The sequence below is a fragment of the Emys orbicularis genome, chromosome 25 (genome assembly GCF_028017835.1).
Source record: "Emys orbicularis isolate rEmyOrb1 chromosome 25, rEmyOrb1.hap1, whole genome shotgun sequence".
Classification (NCBI taxonomy): domain Eukaryota; kingdom Metazoa; phylum Chordata; order Testudines; family Emydidae; genus Emys; species Emys orbicularis.
The window spans coordinates 3250411-3266309 of record NC_088707.1 but is presented as its reverse complement, the minus strand read 5'-3'; the positions used below and the strand labels follow the sequence as shown (position 1 = coordinate 3266309).

Sequence of the window (15899 nt, the reverse complement as noted above, 5' to 3'; positions counted from 1 at the left end):
TGATTCCTGGCCCTGTCAGGAAGTGTGTCGCCATATGTCCTATGCTTTTCCAGGGATACCTGGGCAGGAGGATCCCAAAAGAAAAGGAATGAAAAAAGGGGAGGTGGAGTGTTAGGATATAGATATTCAGGCCTATCTGTAAACGCCTATACTTTAAGAATGTAGGTATATGTTTATCACTTAGCTAGTTATAGAGGTATAAAAGAATCAAAATCACTGTCTGCCGGTGTCAGGGCCTTTTCTCACTGTGACAGTTTGAGGCCCTGTTCTTAAGCTAAGGCCTTTGGCTAAGCAGTGGGAGCAGCCATAAACTGGAAAGCATCATGTCGTCACACATTTCAAATCAGTCATATTGAACTAAGGCAATCTGGGGCTGTAAGAAAGGGGATCCGATCCATCCCCTCCAGAGAAAGGGAAGAGCCTAGAAGATGTAAAAGGAAATTTAGTTTGATAGTTTTCTGTTTGGTAAGAACTCACTAACCAATAGACATAGTTGGGAAACCCTTATGCCTTTAAAAAGCAACAAAGAGTCCTGTGGCACCTTATAGACTAACAGATGTATTGGAGCATAAGCTTTCCTGGGTGAATATCCACTTCATCAGACGCATGCCTTTATAGATGTAGTTGTGAAATCCTCATTTCTGTATTGTTTTGTCATTATAGTTCCCACTTTGCTATTGTTTATTTGCATGGTCTCGGTCTGGTTCTGTGATTGTTTCTGTCTGCTGTATAATTAATTTTGCTGGGTGTAAACTGATTAAGGTGGTGGGATATAATTGGTTAGCTAATCATGTTACAATAGGTTAGGATTGGTTAGGTAAATTTCAGTAAAATGATTGGTTAAGGTATAGCTGAAAATATTACTATATAAATTAGGGGCAAACAGGAAGTAAATGGGGATTTGAAAATAAGGGGAAAGGAACTTGGATTTAAGCTTGCTGGAAGTTCACCCCAATAAACATCAAATTGTTTGCACCTTCGGAGTTCGGGTATTGTTGCTCTCTGTTCACACGAGAAGGATAGCATAAGGCCACATTAGGTCTAATATAAGTTAGCATAAGTAAGTAACCTTGGGTCAGAAGATTTAGCAATATGTATCTTGTGGTAGACTGTTAGACCACAAAGTAATAGTTCAGGTTTTATCTAGCCAGATTTTGGTACTTTCCTAACAGCATTGCATAAAGAAGCATGGCAATTCCTATTAGCACAAACGCTTGCGACAACCGTTGAACCCCAAAACCGGATAACAGTAATGACAAACATGGACAAGAGGCAAATACTTAATCAAATATGGTCTCAGAAATAGGTGGGTGTAAGAAATGGGTGGTGTGAGTAATAGGTGCATAAAAAGTAACCAAACATGACCCTCAGCAGGTCCTTAGGATGACAGGATGTTGGCTACCTTCACATTTATCTCACCTTAATGGAAACTCACAGCCCTGAGGATTTGAGAGTGTATACACGATGCAAATTCTGCTGTCATCTTTATCCTGTTTTTCTAGTTCTGATAAGGTGGGTGAGGTAATATCTTTTATTGGATCAACTTCTGTTGGTGAAAGAGACAACCTTTCGAGCTACAGAGAGTTCTCCTCCTGAAGAAGAGCTCTGTGTAGCTTGAAAGCTTCTCTCCTTCACCCACCGAAGTTGGTCCAATAAAAGATATTTATTACCTGACCCACCTTGTCTCTCCGATATCCTGGGACAAACACAGCTACAACCCTACAATTTTCTAGTTCTGTAATTTTGATTATGGTATTAATAAAATTCAATGTGTCTGTGTGTGTCACCAATCATCTTCTTCACACTTAATCTTTAAGTAGCTGCCAAAAAACGTACCTGTTATTAGTAACAAGTGCATTTTGCACCCCAAATTAATCATAAGGCAACAAAGGCCAAACAAACTGACCTTTAAATAATGCTCAATAAATATAGGCTTTGTCTGTGTTTCTACTACTATTTGAAAACCTTCTTAGTTACTTTTACATTCTATATCCTCCTCCTTTTTGTACTGCACTGGTGGTGGTTGGGTTTTGGGTTTTTTTTATGGCTGGGGTGTTTTTTTTGACTGTTTGTATAGCAGGGAGCCCTGATCCTGACTGGAGCCTCTGGGCACTGCTACAATACAAATAAAAACAATCCCTTTCTGTAGGTTTATGGCAGATGTTTTTAAACACAAGTATCTATTCACTGATAAGCTGAGCAATTCAAAATATTTTCTTAATGTTAGATTACTTCTAAATTCCAGGTACTTTACGCCTGTCTAATCATATGTTGCACTCCTTCCGAGACCCCTGGGAATATTGTGAAGAAGAGGGCCTGAGGTCCCTGGGGGGTGAATTCAAGTCTGTTGTATAAAGCACCCCATGGGCTTGTCTACCCTAGAAAGTTTCACCACATTAACTATACCCATAAAGTTAAAGGAGCAAACCCTTCCCTAGTTTGGGCAGTTATACCAGTATTAAAGGGCCTATACTGTATAGCCTATTCTGGTTTGGGAAGTGAAATTTGCTATACCATTATTGAGAACCTTTATACTGATATAACTGTCTACACAAGCACTTACATTTGTATAACAATATTGGTTTACAAAGTCACACTTCTAACCACATGGTTATACTGGCATAACTTTTCTAACAGATCAGGCCATATTTACAATATGCCATGACACATGGGCAGAAGCTGTGATCAAAGCTCCACAAGACCATAAGGAGTGTAACACTGATATTGTGGCTTTTGGCATGGGGGTGACTTGCTACCCTGCATCCCCTCACTCCAGCACCAGCCCAGGCCAGGAAAAATTGGGACTCCAACCCAATTAGGATGTTGTGAAGACCAAGACTATAACAGGGTTCAAAAAAGAACTAGATAAGTTCACGGAGGATAGGTCCATCAATAAAAAGCAACAGAGTCTCCTGTGGCACCTTTAAGACTAACAGATGTATTGGAGCATAAGCTTTCGTGGGTGAATGCCGACAAAGTGGGCATTCACCCACGAAAGCTTATGCTCCAATACATCTGTTAGTCTTAAAGGTGCCATAGGACTCTCCGTTGCTTTTTACAGCTCCAGACTAACATGGCTACCCCTCTGATACTTGAGGTCCATCAATGGCTATTAGCCAGGATGGGCAGGGATGGTGTCCCTAACCTCTGTTTGCCAGAAACTGGGAATGGGCGACAAGGGATGGATCACTTGTTGGTTACCTGTTCTGTTCATTCCCTCTCCGGTACCTGGCATTAGCCATTGTCAGAAGACAGGATACTGGGCTAGATGGACCTTTGGTCAGACCCAGTCTGGCCGCTCTTATGTTTTTAACGGAGACTCACGCAAAGCTCTGCACCCAGATGAAAAAACATATCCTAATAATGGCTCTAACGCCTGCAGTACCAACCAGGAGCGCTTACTGTTAGGCGCCACTGCTGCCTTGGGCGGAGGCACCAAGCTCTTCTTGAGACCCGGACTGGAAACTCACTGGAGCAAGGGTTGCATCTTCCTGGGTGTTTGTGCAGTGCCCAGCACAACGGGGCCGCGGTCAGGCTGGGGCACAACCCCCATAACAAAGAGAAGGTGAAAGGGGAGAGGGGCCAGGAGTTCCTCACCCTTTCAGGGACCAGGAGCAGCAGTGGGGCTTGCGGAGTTTCCCCTGAGGAAAGGGGGTCACTGGAGGAGGGGGGGGAGGAATCCTCCTGTGGGAAGGGGGTCCCTGTGGGAGAGGAAGTCACTGGAGGGAAGGGGTCCCTGTGGGGGGGATCTCCCCAGGTGAAGGGGTCTTCCCTGGGAAATGGGGGTCTCTGAGGGGAGGGGGTCCCTGGGGTGAAGGGGAGGCCTTGGGGGGGGAATAGGGGTCTCTGTGGGGAGGGGGTCCCTGGGGTGAAATGGAGGCCTTGGGGGGAATAGGGGTCTCTGAGGGGAGGGGGTCCCTGGGGTGAAGGGGAGGCCTTGGGGGGGGAATAGGGGTCTCTGAGGGGAGGGGGTCCCTGGGGTGAAGGGGAGGCCTTGGGGGGGAATAGGGGTCTCTGAGGGGAGGGGGTCCCTGGGGTGAAGGGGAGGCCTTGGGGGGGGAATAGGGGTCTCTGAGGGGAGGGGGTCTCTGGGGTGAAGGGGAGGCCTTGGGGGGAATAGAGGTCTCTGAGGGGAGGGGGTCCCTGGGGTGAAGGGGAGGCCTTGGGGGGGGAATAGGGGTCTCTGAGGGGAGGGGGTCCCTGGGGTGAAGGGGAGGCCTTGGGGGGAATAGGGGTCTCTGAGGGGAGGGGGTCCCTGGGGTGAAGGGGAGGCCTTGGGGGGAATAGGGGTCTCTGAGGGGAGGGGGTCCCTGGGGTGAAGGGGAGGCCTTGGGGGGGGAATAGGGGTCTCTGAGGGGAGGGGGGTCCCTGGGGTGAAGGGGAGGCCTTGGGGGAATAGGGGTCTCTGAGGGGAGGGGGTCCCTGGGGTGAAGGGGAGGCCTTGGGGGGAATAGGGGTCTCTGAGGGGAGGGGGTCCCTGGGGTGAAGGGGAGGCCTTGGGGGGGAATAGGGGTCTCTGAGGGGAGGGGGTCCCTGGGGTGAAGGGGAGGCCTTGGGGGGGGAATAGGGGTCTCTGAGGGGAGGGGGGTCCCTGAGGAGGGTATCCCCAGGTGAAGGGAGTCGGTCCCTGGGGGGGAGGGGCGCACGCGGGGTTAACCTCTCAGGGAGCAGGTTTCGCGTCAGAGGGGGACACTTTGGGGGCGTAAGGCCCGGGAGACCCCGTGTCTGTGTGACTCGCCCGAATTCGCTAGGCCCGCCCGAGCCCGCCTCAGCCAACTAGAAAATGCCGCGGCGCGCATGCGCCAAGCTCCTCAGGCCTCACACCGGAAATAACCGAATAGGAAGGAGATTCCTGAGTGGAGCCGGAAGTAGCCGAGTTTATGACGGAGATACCCGAGCGGAACCGGAAGTACCCGAGTTGATGACGGAGATACCCGAGAGAAGCCGGAAATACCCGAGTGATTACGGAGACGCCAGGCGGCGGCGGGGGCTGAGCCGAGGCGCGCGGCCCGAGCTGTGACGTCCCAGCGGCGGGAGGCGGTCCCTAATCCCGCTCGGCGCTCGGCTCTCCAGCCTCCTTCTGACTCCTCCCCCCCGCTCTCTGGGCTCGGCTGGCCGGGCCTGGCCTTTCCCAGCACCCCTCGCGGCGGAGCGGGCCGCCTCCTCCCGCGATTGTTGCACCGTCACCGCGAGCGGCGCGAGCTCCGGGCCCGGCTCCCCCCCCACACCCGCCCGCGCCATGAAGCAGGAGGGCGCGTCCCGCCGCCGCCCCGGCGCCGACAAGGCCAAGCCGCCGCCCGAGGAGCCGCCGCCCGGGCCCCCGGACGTGGAGATGCAGGAGGAGGCGGCGGACGGGGCCGGCGGCGCCGCCGGGGAGAAGCCGCCGCCGCAGCGCGAGCTCGACGCTGTCACGCTGGAGGGTGAGGGGGGGGCAGACCCGGAGGAGAGGGGAACGGGCCGGGGGGGAGACCCGGGGGGAGGAGAGGGGAACGGGCCGGGGGGGAGACCCGAGGCGGGGGGAGGGGGGCAGAGGGGAACGATGGGGGGGGGCTGACCCGGAGGAGAGGGGAACGGGCAGGGGGGGAGACCCGGGGGGGGGGGCAGAGGGGAACGGGCCGGGGGCAGGGGGGAGACCCGGGGGGGCAGAGGGGAACGGGAGGGGGGGAGACCCGGGGGGGGACCCAGCAGGGCTGGGCCTCGGTGCCCACCAAATCACAGGGGCTGTTTCCCTCTGCGAGGCCAAAGCCAGCCCTGGTCTCTTCCCTATGGGTCCCTCCCCACTGCTCTGTGAATTGCCCCGTTTCTCTGAGTCCCAGGGGAAGCCTTTGTAGGGAGAGGGATATTTGGGGGGTGATGGTTCGGTTGGGAAATGGCATCCGTACGGCCAAGGTCCCCGTCGCCGCACACCCGAGCACCTGGCCCCTGCTGCCAGGTAGGGAAGTGTCATTGTCGCTATCTCCCAGAGGCACAGGGAGATACAGGGGCTGGTTCTTTAGTGGCGCTAAGCAGTGTCCGCTCCCATTAACTTCAGCTGGAGTTGTGGATGTTCGGCACTCCTGAAAATCAGACCCCAAGTGGCTTGCTTAAGGTGACAGAAGGTCTGTAGTCGATCTGGGTGAATTGAACTCTCGGCCAGCACCGTCTGTGTCCCCTCCACCCCAAGTGGCGCATAAAGTGACTCTAGTGTTTAGCTTATCTGTCAGGTTTCTCGTAAAGTGCAGTGGGACACTTCAGTGTGAAAGCTGCTACCTAAGCATGAGATTCTTATAATAATTGCTCTGTAATTAGGATGAAGGCAGTACCCAACTGGATCAGCCCAACTTCCATCTACTCTGGTTTGTGTTTGCACAGTTCCTGGCACATGCGTGGGGTCCTTGTCTAACACTGGGGCTCCTAGGTACTATTGTAATATAAATAATAATGCTCCAGTATCCCTTCTTATGTCCTGAGGTAAGGAATGGTGTCCCTAGCCTCTGTTTGTCAGAGGATGGAGATGGATGGCAGGAGAGAGATCACTTGATCATTGCCTGTTGGTCCACTCCCTCTGGGGCACCTGGCATTGGCCACTGTCGGTAGACAGGATACTGGGCTAAATGGACCTTTGGTCTGACCCGGTACGGCCGTTCTTATGTTCTTATGAGGTATTGAGGCTTTCTCCTTAAAAGGATATTAAAATGAGCAGGTAGAAGCATGCATCAGTCTTCAGACAGGAAGCAGGGGTATCACCAGTATGATCATTAGGTATTAGGATTGGCCTCCTTTGTGAGAGCACTTGGCAGAGGCGAAGTGCTAGCAGGATTTCCCTGTGCTGATGCAGACATCAAAGAGCATGTGAAACAGCTTGAAAAGGCCGTGTCTGGAAAGGAGCCTCGCTACGTCCTGCGTGCCCTACGGGCTCTGCCCTCCACATCCCGCCGACTCAACCCCAACGTGCTCCATAAAGCCATCAATGGCTTCTTCACTTCCAACAGCACCGTGCGGGACTTCCTGCTGGGCTTTCTGGAGGAGGTGAGTCTGCAATGGGTGCAGAGGAGGCTGCTGAAGTTGGGGTGGTGACTCTGCTTTGGCAGATGCTGGGGCTTTTAGTAGCAGAGAACATGTTGTCGTAATGGAGAGGAGGGGGAGCAGAGACACCAAAGGGAGTGTTCAGACATTACAACCTGACTGTTCAGGAGTTCCTGGGAAGTGACTTGAGGGCAGTGACTCGATCCAGTTCCCAGCTGGCTTGTGTCTGTATCTAAGAAAAATCACAATGGCATTTGCTGGCATCCTCAGCAGAGAGAGCAAAGACTGAGTGGGCCATGGAGACTGACCTTTCCTTTGTTCCTAGAGGCGAATCCTCCAGGTCAAGATTGAGGCACGCTGGGTGGGCAGGGAAATTGGTACGGGCATTGGTGATGGGTATGGCACATCCATGTTGAGTTTCCTCTGTGAATTACTAGAGGACTTCAGAGCTGTGGATCCAGCACATCTCGGTCTCTCTCTCTAGCCTATGGACACAGAAGCAGAGCTGCAGTTCCGTCCCCGGACAGGAAAGGCAGCATCAGCCCCCCTCCTGCCAGAGGTGGAAACCTATCTCCAGCTGCTCCTGGTCATCTACCTGATGAACAGTAAACGATACCCAGAGGTAAAACTCCAGGACTGTCCTGCATGCTGCATTGGGGAGATCCATCCCACTACTGAAACCCAAGGACTGGGTGTGTATGGCCCATGAGGCTGTAGGGTCAGACGAATAAACTGGCAAACCTGGGTGCTCTCCCCATTGCCTCCCTGTTCCCATGAGCTGAGTACAGGTAGATGGTGGCCGAGCTTCAGAGCAGAGAAGCTTTGTGTCCCACCCTAGCCTAGCACAGGTGGAGGCTTAGCAGCTAGCCAGCAAACAAAATACCGCTGCCTCCATTTAGTTACCTCACGTTTTACTGCTCTGCTAGGAGAGCTTCCCTGGAGTTATTTTAACTGCATCCCAAAGGGATTTGCCGAGATGCAGCCCATGGAAGCTACCAATGCTTTAGGGACTGGGGATTTAGATTAATGGAAGTTCTCACAGCCAAAATGCTTCTGACTGCTTCCCCTCCTGTGTTTCCTCACAAGTGAGTGTTCGTTCTCTCTCTCTCTCTCTCTCTCTCTCTCTCTGTAGCTTTATCTGTTTTGACTTTTCTCCTTCCCTTCCCCAGGCCCAGAAAGTGTCTGATGACCTGATGCAGAAGATCAGTCCTCAGAACCGCCGAGCCCTCGATCTGGTGGTGGCCAAGTGTTATTACTACCACTCCCGCAGCTACGAGTTCCTGAATAAACTTGATGTGGTCAGGAGGTAGGACTGGCTGCTGCTGTGTCCCATAGGTCAGTTGCAGTGCTGTGTGCTGCATTCGCCCGGAGCCTGCCTATACAGAAATGAAAGGGCCCTTTGTGCCTAATGGCAGCCGTTAGCTAGGATCGAAACCTTGCTGAGGACATTTGTGCGCTCCCCTTTTGCAGCTTCCTCCCTCCCCCCTGACACCCTCTTTCCTCTCCACCCTCTTTTGAAGTTTCCTGCATGCCCGTCTGAGGACGGCAACCCTCCGTCATGACGCAGATGGTCAGGCCACCCTCCTGAACCTGCTGCTGAGGAACTACCTTCACTATAACCTCTACGACCAGGCGGAAAAGCTCGTCTCCAAATCAGTTTTTCCTGAGCAGGCCAATAACAATGAGTGGGCCAGGTACCTCTATTACACAGGTGAGAGGCAGCAGGGCCACCGCACGCTGCTTTACTGTCGTGTTGTCTAGTGACTAGAGCAGGAAACTGGAATCAGGACTCCTGGGTTCTGTTCCTGGGGCCAGGGAAGGAGTGTGATCAAGTGGTTAGGGCCAGGGTCCGGATTCTGAGGGTTTTCTCCTGGTTCTGCCACTGACCCCGCGACCTCTGGAAAACCGCATAATCGCTGCCTCCATTTCTTCACCTGTAAAATGGGCTAATACTTAGCCCAATGTGTGTGTCACAATTTGCTACAGGATCCACCCCTTGCCACAGAATTGTGTTCCACCATCGACACATCCTGCCCTAGTAAATGGGAAGAAAACACTGGACAACATGCACCAAGGATAAAATGTGATAGTCTTGTCTGCAGGTCCAAAATGATAGGTCTGAGGGGGCTGAACTGCGAGGATAACTGCACACAAAGGGAGTGGTGGAAATGCCAGCACTGTTCACTGCTATCGTGCTCAATTCCACCGTCCCCAACAGCCCCCTCTGCAGCTGCCAGAACCTCCAGCTTTGCCCTGGACTCTTGCAGTGCAGCGTCACCAGTACAAACGTTGGCAAGTGGAAGTGGCAGGGCAAGTAAAACTGAACTGAATGGAAACTGGAGAACGGAGGGGCCACTGTGCTGATCGTGTTAATGTTTATGTTTAATTACATTCAAAATCTCTGTTCTAAAATTTTAAATGAAGCTGCCCCAATTTCCAGACCAGGTGTCACAGACCATGTCCATCTTGCCAGGGAGTGCACTGGGCCTTGGTAGTAATCAGCATGCTAGTGAGCAGAGGTGGGTGTGAGGCTTTGAGAGCTGATGGAAGGGCCATGGATGTGCAAAGAGGTGTTCGCATTGCTTCCCTGGGCAGGGAAGGTGTGAGGTAAAGATTGCTCGCGTCCTGCTGTCCTTGCTGAGAATGTCCCCACTACACAGAGTACATAAGTGTGTGATCTCTGAAAGACTGGAGCTCCTCTAGTCATTTGGAGCTGAGGCAACTGAACGCAGATCTGCTTGTTGCTGACGTGACCTCAAGTGCTCTGTCTCAAACTGCACCAAACTAAAGCAGCCAAACAGCTGGCAAGGCATGGAGCAGTTGGCTTGATTAGCAGTTTGTGCTAGGTAGGGTGAAGATCTCAGTGCCTGGGCTGGGCTTTGTCCGTTAAACCAACTTCTCTCTGAAACAGTTTCTGTCCCTCTGTAACTTCCCTTCCCCTTCCCTTCCAGGTCGCATCAAAGCCATTCAGCTGGAGTACTCCGAAGCACGGAGGACCATGACGAATGCCCTGCGGAAGGCACCACAGCACACAGCGGTTGGCTTCAAACAGACGGTGAGTGGGTGCGTGATCCTCCAGGGGGCACCTCTGGGTGGATGCGTCAGGCATTTGTGCAGGCACCATGCGTAATCAGGTGCATGGAGAGGAGCAGAGACAGGGTAGGATCTGGGTCTCTCACCAGCTTCTTGGCCGGTCTATTCTAATGAAGAATTTGCTTCCTTTGGGTCTCTAGGGCAGTTCTAAGAGATTCCTACTGTTTGAAATGGGCCATCCTGATTATCACCACAAAAGTTGTTTTTCTCCTGCTGATAATAGCCCACTTTAATTGATTAGTCTCGTTAGTTGGTATGGCAACACCCATTTTTTCATGTTCTCTGTGTATATACATCTTCCTACTCTATTTTCCACTGCATGCATCTGATGAAGTGGGTTTTAGCCCATGAAAGCTTATGCCCAAATAAAATTGTTAGTCTCTAAGGTGCCACAAGTACTCCTCGTTCTTATAGTCTCTTGTCTGTCTTTCTGCCTAAGGTCCACAAGCTGCTCATCGTGGTGGAGTTATTGTTGGGCGAGATCCCGGACAGACTCCAGTTCAGACAGCCTTCCCTCAAGAGGTCACTCATGCCCTACTTCCTCCTGACGCAGGGTAAGGATGCTCTGGCTCCTCCCCAGAGCTTCATGATCTGTTGTTGGATGATCCAGGAACCCCTAACTTTCTGTTCTGTGCCCTACCATTTGGTCTAGCTACGGCTTCTCAAATTTTCATGAAAAATGACAAATAGTGACAGCAACAGGTAAATTGCACACTCTTATTTATGCTGTCTCATACTGCAAGAACAAAGAAATTATATGAAACTGAAAGATGTAGTTATAAGGAAATGCGGGTCATAACCTGTGGAACTCATGGCCACAAGACATCAGAGACCAAAGGTGTAGGTTGATTTTTAAAAAAGGTTAGTCATTAGTATGGACAATGAGAACATTGACAGTTTCATTACATAAGACACAGACTTTTTTTTGCATAACTATATTTTCACAAACAAGGGTCACTTTCATGGTTAGATTTTTTTAGACTAGCACAATAGTGGCGCAAAAGATAAAAGTGTACTTTAAAAATGTGTGCTAGTGTTGCTATGGCCAACTTCTGATTCCAGAGCCACACGTGCACATTTTTCAGAATGGAAGATAATTTTCAGTAACTTTGTGCTCCGTTAACTGGTTTGATGACCAAGGGACACTGCTCCTGCTTCCAGTGCCCATGGTCCTGGGTTCTAATCTCAATGGATCCCTGGCTGGGAGAGTAAAATTTACTTTTTACAGTGAGTAATTAACCATTGGAATGATTTACCAAGGGTTGTGGTGGATTCTCTATCATTGCCAATTTTTCAATCAAGACTGGATTTTTTTTAAAGACATGCTCGAGTTAAAAAGGAAGTATTTTGGGGAAGTTCTCTGGCTTCTGTTACACAGGTCAGACTAGATGATCACAGCGGTCCCTTCTGGCCTTGGAATCTATGAAATTGTTGGTCTCCGGAAGTCACTAAGTCATTGTAAATTGAGATAATGTTCTGCTCTTTGAAGGAGCAACATATTTTTAACATTTCATCAATAAAGGGCACTGTCTCCTGTTTTATTTCTGGCATTTATGGATCTAACCTCAAAATTCCACTCACTGTAACCTTTACATGTCAGGAAAGAGTTTGTTGAGTGGTGGGTGTACAGGACTCCTGGGTTCTGTTCCTGCTCTCACTGTCTGACCTAAGCAGATCTTTTCTCTCAACCCTCTCCTATATGTTCCCACAGCTGTTCGGACAGGTAACCTAGCCAAGTTCAACCAGGTCCTGGATCAGTTTGCGGACAAATTTCAGGCAGATGGGACCTATACCCTGATCATCCGGCTGAGACACAATGTGATTAAAACAGGTAAGAAGCTGCCAATGCCATGTTGTTGGGGCCAGGGCATCCTGTCCCGATGCGGTGTGGTGGTGTCGTGGCTGACACTCCAGCATTAGAAGTCTTGGACTAACTAGCCCCTGTGGCTTGCTCCTGTCGTTTAATGCAGCAAAGGAGAGCAATGTGCATTTGAGTCTCCTTGTGCTTCTTGGTTTAAAAGGCCTCTCGCTATCACACCCACTTCCCACCTCACTCAGTGTATCTGTGGCCCCATGACACGCTCCAGCTCCTGTTCCTTCTCTCACCTCCAGGTGTTCGCATGATCAGCTTGTCCTATTCCCGCATCGCACTGGCCGACATTGCTCAGAAACTGCAGCTGGACAGCCCGGAGGATGCTGAGTTCATTGTTGCCAAGGTGGGTCATTGGGATGAAGTACAGTTCAGGGATCAGTGTAGGAAATCTAGCCCTTGGCCCCTTCTCCCTGCGGTGCTCAGGGACCGCACAACTAACCGTCAGATTCCTGAGAGGTTGGTCCTGTAGCTTTCAGGCCCTACTGAACCAGCTCTCTGCTCCTCCAAAAGGGTCTGTCACCAGCCTCTTACTATTGGGATCTGGGCCATCAGCAGCTCCAAGTGCCTGCATCCCAATTAACCCCTTCATGCCAGGGTGCTCTGACCCAGAGCGTAGCCTTATCCCTACCCATCTCGCTACATCTGTCATTTCCTTGAGCAGTCGTTACCAAGGGATGTTGCACCAAGAAAAACTTGAGGTGCTCCCACTGAGTGGAAGAGGGATGTGGGGCTCAGGGCTTGAGAGAACAGACAGACCAATTCGCTGTCCTGTGGGAGCGAGTCTCCACTTCCTGAGTGCAAAGCGCTCACACTGCCATCCGCGGCTTTGACCCCCGGGAACTCTGCGCACGCGAACACCAGCCTTCAAGGTTGGCCCTTTGCCGTGACTGTTGCCTCTGGGCTGTAGGCCATCCGGGACGGCGTGATTGAAGCCAGCATTAACCACGAGAAAGGCTATGTCCAGTCCAAAGAGATGATTGACATCTACTCCACACGGGAGCCCCAGCTGGCCTTCCATCAAAGGATCTCCTTCTGCCTCGACATCCACAACATGTCTGTCAAGGTAGCTAGGCTGCAGCGCAGGCTCTGCCCATTGTCCGGGTGCTGGGTCAGGGGTCCCGGGGGCCACTCTCCTGAGATGTGAGTGCAGCAGGGTGATTTAGACACCTTGGGCTTTCAGCAGCTCCCCCAGCAGGTTCCAGGCCCCTCTGGGGTGATGGGTTGGCTCTTCTCCTTCCTCTCCCTTGCACCCCCAGATCCTTTGTTGGGGCACCAGTTCAAAGCATGGTCCCTCTGCCCTCCATGAGCTCCCCACGTTCTCCTCTTATCTAAACACACCCCGTTCTGTACTCTGCCTGCTAATACAGTGCACTACATTGGGGGTTGGGAGACCAGACTCCTGGGTTCTGTTCGCCACTCTACTGAACTGCCTCTGCAAAATGGGAGAGGAGCAAGCTCCCCCACGTGGGCGCTGGGAGGCCTCATTCATGCCAAACTGCTGTGACAGCCTCTGCTGAAAGGGCCTGATCTCTGGCAAATTTCTCAGCACTCTAGCTCCAGCTGCCGGGAGCGAGAGCTGATTCCCCGGCCTCACGAGGCCTCAAAACATGCGCTACCTTTGTGAGCACATCCTGAGCTCCACTGCCCTGGGAGGTGCAACTGAAGGTTGCTGTCCTGTCAGCGTGTCAGTCGGGCCACCTACCTGGCCGTGCTGGAACTTGCTGATGGAGCAAGGAGCAGGACCCCTGGCTGCCGTGCGTGCTTGGAAATGTCTGCTACAGCCTGGGAGGTGCCTGGGGGTTCCTTGCCTCTGCCCTGTGGCCCTGGCAGTCCCTCACTGATCCCCTTTTGTTTGTGTTTCCAGGCCATGAGGTTCCCACCTAAGTCTTACAACAAGGACTTGGAGTCTGCAGAGGTGAGATCCCACCTGGGTTCTGGGCTTCCTGCCTGTGGGGAGAGGGGGTTGAGCACCCCATTAGCAACCCTCCCTGGGAGTGACACATGCCTCCCAACCAGTGCTGTGTGCCCTCGTCTAGCCTGTGCTGAGACCCCCCCATCCCTGCCCTGATGGGAACCTTTCTGTGGCGAGCCAGTTCTGTCTAGGGCCCCAGTCAGTCCTCGGTGCCAGCTGTGGTTTGGACAGAGCCTTCTCTTCAGTCATTTCACATGAATGGCCATCACTTCCCCCTCTCTCTCCCTCACTGCTCACCTGGCAGCCTCTCCGAGCAGCTCAGTGCCCTGAGCCATCCCAGTCCCACGGCTGCAATTGGCCTGTTAGGAACGTGCCCTGCCTTTGCCTTCCAGGAGCGCCGGGAGCGGGAGCAGCAGGACCTGGAATTCGCGAAGGAAATGGCAGAGGATGACGATGACAGTTTCCCATGATCCTCTGGGGACTGCAGTCTATTTTTATTTTCCCACAGGGAATATCCTGTCTGATAGAAACCAACCTCTGGTGGCTACAATCCAGAATCTGCCTTTCTTTTATAAACTCTCTGCATGTACGTATTGGGGTGGGGAGGGGAGACACCCCCAGGTTCTATATCGCCCTCTGCCTATTGCAGAGGGAAGTGCTCCCCTACAACCATCACCCAAGAGATCAGCATATTAAGGGAAACCCACCCTCCCAATTCCCAATAAAACTTCTTTTAAGGTTGCTTGTGGTGGAAGTCATTGCTGCACCCGGCGTGGGAAGCACACAAGGGGTTAATGAATTAAACCTACTGAGCTCTGTCACCAAACCTCTTAGCCGCTTCTGGGTGCGTCATGTGTGACCTGCTGCTGGGTGGGTGGTGGTTACTGCTACACAGACCATGTCTGAGCCGCAGCTCTCACAATAATAATGGGTTAAGACTTTGTTAAGCTTCAATTATGACTTTTAAAATAAAAGTTGGAAAAAAACCTCGCACGTGTGTGTGGTTTTGCGGCTTTAAGTTTCACGGCGGGGGAGGTGGAACAGCTTGGAAATCCCGAAGCTTTCAGATGCTGATGCAGTGAGAGAAGGGAGGGACCTTTCACAGGGTCAGACCTTCCTCCCAAGAGCGGCAGTCGGGGATTCCTGGTCTCCCTTGCTCTAGTTACTGTAACCAGCTCCCTGGTGGTGGAAAAGGCGTTTTGTAAAAAACGGACTCTGGCCAGATCAAAGGCTCCTTCCGTCAGCTCCATCAAGTAACCCTCAGGTTTCTTCAGAGAGTTTGAGGTCAGAAGGGACCACAACAACCATCTAATCTGACCTGCATGGCACAGGGCTGAGAACCTCAACCACTAATTAGGCATCAGGCATACAGATGATATCACATACTGTGTCGTGCAGCACTGATCCTTCTGCAATTCTCCCTCCCTCTAAGGGGGCTACGGCTTTCTTCATGTGTGTGAAGCGGTGCCAACCTGTGTGCTGCGGAACAAGAGCCAGGGTTATGAGGGCCTACATAACTAGATGAACCTAAGACTCCTTGAAACTGCTCTTTGCAGCCTGCCCTCTGCCCCATTTGTAGGTAATACACCTGACCTCTGTTGTGTATGAACGCAGTGCCCACAAGAGCAGCAAGTACTTCGGTGAGGTCCTCCTTTTTCCCTTGTTTTCCACGTATGTGGCCGTGGTCTGATGCTCTCAGACATCCTCTCCCTCGGCCGTGTCTCTGCTAGAAGAAAATATTTCAAGGCAGCAGCAGGCAGCCCTCAAAACTAGTATTGTGCTGCACTGCACAGAGTTGTTCTGTTCCATAGAAGTTCTTATAACCTGCTCCCCACTCTAGGGTATGAGTGCCATCCAGTTGTGCATTAGTCACATTGCTTAACATCTGTCACAGTGGTTCTCCCTTCTGCTCCCCAGGAGAAGCATGTGTCGGAGAATGGCTTGGTTTGGCAGGTTTTTAGTATCAATGCCCTGGGTTTGTGGGAGAAGACAAACACACCAGGCGCTCGGAGCAGG

General features: G+C 51.8%; 1 protein-coding gene across 1 annotated transcript; it reads left to right on the top strand.

Moving 5' to 3' along the window:
• The first annotated feature begins 5239 nt into the window (after positions 1-5239).
• On the top strand, positions 5240-14873 carry PSMD3 (proteasome 26S subunit, non-ATPase 3). The gene is made up of 12 exons (XM_065422549.1): positions 5240-5420; positions 6818-7008; positions 7490-7627; positions 8175-8311; positions 8526-8716; positions 9957-10060; positions 10538-10652; positions 11810-11929; positions 12211-12314; positions 12879-13034; positions 13836-13886; positions 14276-14873. Exons 1-12 carry the CDS (start codon positions 5240-5242, stop codon positions 14351-14353), a joined length of 1566 nt encoding a protein of 521 aa, XP_065278621.1. The 3' UTR covers positions 14354-14873.
• The last annotated feature ends 1026 nt before the right edge of the window (positions 14874-15899 follow it).

Bases quoted from the DNA above. Each gene is read 5' to 3' on its own strand.
- PSMD3 (XM_065422549.1), top strand. From the start codon at position 5,240: ATGAAGCAGGAGGGCGCGTCCCGCCGCCGCCCCGGCGCCGACAAGGCC. The intron at 7,628-8,174 runs GTAAAACTCCAG...TCCCTTCCCCAG, and splicing joins ACAGTAAACGATACCCAGAG to GCCCAGAAAGTGTCTGATGA. The intron at 10,653-11,809 runs GTAAGGATGCTC...ATGTTCCCACAG, and splicing joins CTACTTCCTCCTGACGCAGG to CTGTTCGGACAGGTAACCTA.